Raw genomic sequence first — 5,954 nt, forward strand, 5'->3', positions numbered from 1 at the left:
CTGGTCAACAGTTTGCTGTGACCTGCAAAAAAGTTCCAATGGAAATTTGAGATAAGACCGAATGCTCTGCTTTATTAAAAGATGTAAGACACTTTTTTCCCTCCTTTTGGCTCAACCTGTGAGGGGTTAAACTCAGCTAAACAATATGGAAGTCAGTTTTATACTGAGAGCTTGTCCTGCTGGGAGTCAAGTACTTTGAAGTCAGGAGCTCTGAAGGGGCTTCACTGAGAGGCCAGTTCCTTAGAGATTATTATTATTTTTTTTCTTGAGGAAATTTCTGCGTTAATCTCCTTGATGACTAAGTTCAGCAAGTGTTTCAGTGTGACACTAACAGCTTTGAAGTGCTAAGCTATTTCCCTGAAGGGTTTCCATTTTGTTCCAAGGGTATCTACTTTTTCCCATGTGCAAGTGATGGGAAACCACATGTGGGTGCAGCTGTTTCTCTTCTCTCTTGTTGTGTTTCACATTTTACTTTCTCATTTTCCTCTTCTCAACTTTAAGAGATCCATTTGCAGAGCTATTAAAAAGTCTTGGGTTTAGTACTTTTTCGTAATGTAAGTCTCTTCATAACATTATTTGAAACTTTTGTCGCTCCAAAAAAATTGCAGATCACTTTCATTTTATGAATTTTGTCCTTGCAAAAAAATTTTTTTTTCCATTAATATCAGTGCCAAATCCAGAAGTAGCTTAAGCTCTGCTCCCAGTTTGCTTGATTGATAGATTTTGGTCAAGAAAGAAGATCTGCAGCAGAGTGTTTCCCTTTAGGCATTTTAGCAAATCTCCCAAGTGCTACTTCTTTGCATCTTCTGTTGTCAATAAATGGAAAAGCAATTCTGTTGCAAAACAGAATTCATTGGAGAGGCCCGTTTGTAATAAAACACTTCAGTCTGCTAATATAGAGCTCAGCCAGTGCTATGCTTTTATGCCCATAGCTACCGTTTTTGCTAGTGTATTTATCTTTAACAAATGCATCTCGGATAAAGTCCTAGAAAAACAAATAACCAAACTTTATGGAAGGAAAGGAAGGGAGGAAAGGGAAACATAATTACTTGCAATTAAATAACGCTTTAATTAACGTCATTACTTTATGTGTCAGCACCTCTTTTTTTTCTCTAAAATTGAGTAAGTTGAAAACTGAGAAGCAGCAGTACGTTAAATAGCATGCTGTAACCACACTTGTCACAGTATTTAAGAAGTGCCTTCTTATAAAGATGGATTGGTTTTTTTCCGATGCAAATTATTCTTTTATTTTGTGTTACTTTGTTTTAGGATTACACCCCGAAAATATGATGTCATTCAAGCATCTGAGCTTGGGCAGAAAGTTGGAACAATCACTGCCGATGTTGGAGATTTAACACTAAATCGAAGGGAAACAAGGACATCATTTACATTCAGGAAAGTGAGGAGAAGCCCTTGCAATTGCAGTAAGTGTCTTGAGGTGATCTTCAAGTCAAAATTGTTATTTATCACCAATATATAAGGGGTTTTTTTTTGAGCAAAACAGTTTATCCCTTTGGGTAGTTTTGGCAGTCCTGGTAGCCGTTCCTGAATGGCTCAGGGTTAGGCATACTACATGGCTTGAACTGGTTGCATCCATTTGGCTGCTGTAGTTTCTCTATACAGGAAGGCATTTGGCTTGCTCTAGAGCCAGCCAAGTAATCTGTAATCTTGCATTTCATTGGGACTTCAAGTGCCAGAATAATGTACCAGAATAGAAGTAGCTATTGTTCTTCAGGTTCCCATCAGTTTTTGTTGTTTTTTTTATTTGAAGGGGACTGTAATTTTGTGAAAACAAGTACATTAGAGAAGGAGAAGCAGTCAGAGCTGCAGTGATAGAGCCGTGTAAGTGCCTTAGGGCAGTACAGATTATAATAGATAGGTGGCTTAACAATTACATGGAATTGAAATCCATTTGTGCCCTCAGAACACAATGTCAGAGGCTGAATTGCAGGGATGTCATGATTTTTGATATTAGGGGCACTGTCTCAGTTTTGAAAACATAAACCTCGTTAACATAGGTTGAATGATCACTGCAAACGGCCTCTGGTACACGTGGGCAGGTTGCTTGTTTTAAGGTCATCAAACACTTCTGCAGTTTGGACCGCATTTCAGTTTTTAAAAGGTAAAGGACGAATGAAGCATTTTTTGCATTTTAATATTTCATTTTTAATTTTATTTTTCTAAATAAGTTTAACCAACAAGGAATGACTTTAAAAAACTTTATTCTTTGTGTATCTGTTGCTGTATCTAGTTTACCCATCTGTCTGTGACAGCCAGAAAGGACAGCAAAGTCAGGTACAACCTTCGTTTCCCCACAATGAGATGGAAGCCTCAAAGCTGGAGCAAGAATATGTACACAAGGTGTACGAAGAGATTGCCACACACTTCAGCAGTACCAGGCATAGCCCATGGCCCCGAATTGTAGAGTTTCTCAGCTTACTACCAAAAGGGTCAATAGTGGCTGATGTTGGTTGTGGTAACGGGAAATATCTAGGCATCAACAAGGATTTGTACATGGTAAGTAGTAGCTACTGTCACTTGTTTTCATTGGTACTAGTGTTTATTCCATTGTGCAGCTGTAGCATGTTTCAGCTTCAGTTGTGGGAAGAGTGCCAAGAACAGAAAGCTATTTCGTGATCCAAGATCAATTACCAATTATGTTAGGTTTCCACATCCATTCACTATGTGCATTACCCTTTTCTTTTTTCAAAGCCGCTTTTGCTTTGCAAGTCAAAATACGTTAATAAAAAAAAATAGTAATGGGTGCAGTAGATTGAAAAATCGTAACGGATGCTTTAGCCTTTGTTCTGAATAAGCTTAATAAAAGGGGAAATGGTTGGGCAGTTTGAATGCTTCCAACAAGTTTTTCATCTGGCTGGTGGGTGGGGAATTCAATGTACATGTCCCTGAAATCTTCATGGGCAGTACTACTTTTCATATATCCTTTTCACTTGCCTTTGGCCTGGTGGCATGGCTCATTTGTGAATAATGTCATGTTTGGTTGTCCCACCTCTGACGCTGTGCATAGGCCCAGTAAATATGCCAACATAAAATTCATGGGGGAGTCTCAACTTCAGCACAGATTTCTGGCCTTTCTCTCACGCCATTTTCTTCACTTTTAGACAGTTTTGACATCATTCTTGCTGATGTTCTCATCACCTTCCTTGTCTCACAGTCTGTACTTAGCCCAGTTTTACTTCTCTCCCTTCTTATCAAGGAGACATGAAGCACATAAAAACTATCTCTTGGTTCATATTTGTATTGCAGATATTTCAAAGACTTTTTTGCAAGGGTCAAACTTCCTGTTGTTTTTACCCAAAAGAAATCTTTGAGGTGTGCATTATGCTATCTGCTCTCCCCTATTCCAGAGTTGTCCGATTCTTTCATGTGTTTGTACTGTTAAACACTTAGAAGTTTTCAAGCCTGATAGATTTCAATGTAAGGCAAAACATTCATTATTAATAATAAAAGTCAGGCTTGTTTGTCTGTTTCAGGAGTTTCTGTCCTGCTATTTATATTCAGCTATAAAATGTAAGTTGTTATTTACAGCCTTGTCTGTATTTGTAATGGATTTATTTCCATTACTGTTCTTATAAGCTAGAACAAAATCAACTGATTTATAAGTAGGCATGTTTATGCCTGACTGCTGTAGCCTGAAAATAATTATTATGCTCAGTACATTTCAGTCTTTCACTCCTGACTCCTGTAAGAAAAATCAGCAAACCTAACTAGAGAGGAGAAAAGTTTATCAGGGTACCATGAAGGTCACCTGGTCCTAGAATGAATTTGGTAAATTGCTGTTGTGTAGGTTTGTGGAAGGCTTTTAAGGCGAAATCTCTGCAAGATGCTGTGTTGAGAAATTGCCATCACTAGTCTGTTTTCTGGAGCCCACAGTTAACCAACTAAGGGAAAGAAAAATCATGTATCTACTGGCAGTCAGATGAAAGCCAGCCCCTCTCCTCTGTCACTTCAGGAGTTACCACATTTCATATGTGCCTGCAGGAGAAATCCAAAACGTGAAAAATAACAGTGAAAGGGAGGAAACTTTTAAAGAAGCAGTTGAGACAGTTGAAAAACAGAATATGGAAATTGCTTCATTCAGTTGGCCTCCCTTGACATTTTATTTTCTACTGGTGACTAGTTCTTCTTGGTTGGAGCTAGACTCTAGACTTTGCATTTGTGTATTTTCATCTGCAAGCTAGCACAGTCTCAGGAGGATGGATATGACTTCTTTCTACTATATTTATTTTTATATGTCAGCCAAAGTATGGTTAAAGAAAAAACGGTGTATATAATGTTTACAGATTTTTTTTTTTTGAACTTTTGACAAGGAATCTCAAAAAGACTAAGAACTAAATTATCGTAGGTGAGAGGAACGGTGTGGTGTTATACTGGTTTGGAGACAAAGGAAGGTAGGACTGTTGGATGTCGTTCAGTACTGATGAAGGGTTACCAGTGGGTGTCACTTAGATTACCTAGCATGGATATGAGTAGTTGCTGCTAGTTAGGACAATGAGATGATCCAAGGGGACCTGATGGTTTGGGAGCAGGTTAAACTGCAGCAATCTGTTTTCTGCTGAGGAGACAGAATACTTCAGGCACATGTGGTGCCATTTATCAGATGGAACTTACCGTCACAAAATGCCACAAAGCCAAGCACTGAGCAGCAGTCATAAGGATTGGGTCAAATTCTAAGAGACATAAGATCACTTTTTTCATAGGTAATACAAACCTTCGTTCTTTGACCTGAAGGAAAGTGCCAGTAGACAGGACTTAGCAAGACATTTTTCTTATGGTAAGCTTTTTAGACAGCGAACTGTCCTGATGACTTTTTTGTGCGTCTTCCTCTAAAGCAACTGGTAATGGCTATTACTTGAAGCAAGGTACTACTTTAAATACTTTGCTATTCCTGTGACTGCAGAAGTGACTGACGTCCATTCTTTATTTTGTGGATTCTGATTTGTGGGAAATCAGTACTCATTTATTCCTTAATGGGAAATCAGTACTTGTATATTCCTTAATGGGATTTTTACCTCTATTCTCTTGCTGTACTGTTCTATAGGAAGTACTGTAGAACAAGTGTCAGTGATGTATCAGTATTATTACCGGTAGCCCATCTCCTTGGTATGGTGACTGTGCTGGATGAGTCAGCCTGTTCAACCATTCTTTTTGTCTGAGGGAGAAAGGAGCACTTTTTGTTGTCCCCCTGGGTTCTTATTTGGGCTCAACAGAAAGGTCTGATGATACAGGGCTGTTTCTCATATTGTGTTACTTCCATTTACCACAGGTTGGGCATGGATCCGAGGGTGAGGGGTTAAAGAATACGTTTTGTGTATCAGGTGCATCATTGGGATAAGGAGAGTGCTCTCTAGATGCAGGGCATCAGTTTCCTCCCTCATTTACTCCTCTTGACTTGGGGGCATAAAATCCAGGCAGAAACATAATAAATTGCTGCAGCCTTTCCTTCGCAGCAATTGCTGTGGCTCTTGGTAAGTTTTTATGCACAGTGCACTGGAGCTCTTAGCCTAAGTCCTGTTGGGAAAGAAACAATAAAGCAGTGCTGTGAAATTAGGAGTTATTTAGGGGTTGAGTAGAGCACTGTCAGTACAGCCAGGTAGCTTGGTGTGTTTTGACTCAGAAATACTGAAAACCGGAGGCAAGCGCTTTCTGAAGGCAAGCGATGTGCTATAAAGGTTACTGTCCATTTTTAGGTGGCATACCTTAAGTAGCAACGCTAATAGTAGATCAAAGCTTAGGTAGCTCGCTTGATGGTTTTAATCTTCAGGCACTGTCTGAAAGTGTCTCCGCTGTGGCCTGTGCTATTGTATTTGCTTCAGTTTCTTTGGATGACTACGTATAGCCTTATCTACTTGAATATGGTTGTGTGACAATGAGTACATTGAAACATAAACTGTATAAATGTATATATACATAAAATGTATAAAAGAGGAATT

At 39.0% G+C, this 5,954-nt stretch overlaps 1 protein-coding gene across 1 annotated transcript in view; it reads left to right on the plus strand.

The window, feature by feature from the left end:
- The window catches only part of ALKBH8 (alkB, alkylation repair homolog 8 (E. coli)), a 44,774-nt gene that overhangs the window by 32,277 nt on the left and 6,543 nt on the right, over nt 1-5,954 (plus strand). The window contains exons 8-9 of the mRNA XM_009335271.1: nt 1,270-1,424; nt 2,252-2,517. Of these exons, the coding sequence (XP_009333546.1) occupies nt 1,270-1,424; nt 2,252-2,517 (421 nt within the window). The remainder of the gene's footprint in view (nt 1-1,269; nt 1,425-2,251; nt 2,518-5,954) is intronic.

The sequence above is a fragment of the Pygoscelis adeliae genome, unplaced genomic scaffold, assembly GCF_000699105.1.
Source record: "Pygoscelis adeliae isolate BGI_AS28 unplaced genomic scaffold, ASM69910v1 Scaffold142, whole genome shotgun sequence".
NCBI classification, from domain to species: Eukaryota; Metazoa; Chordata; class Aves; order Sphenisciformes; family Spheniscidae; genus Pygoscelis; species Pygoscelis adeliae.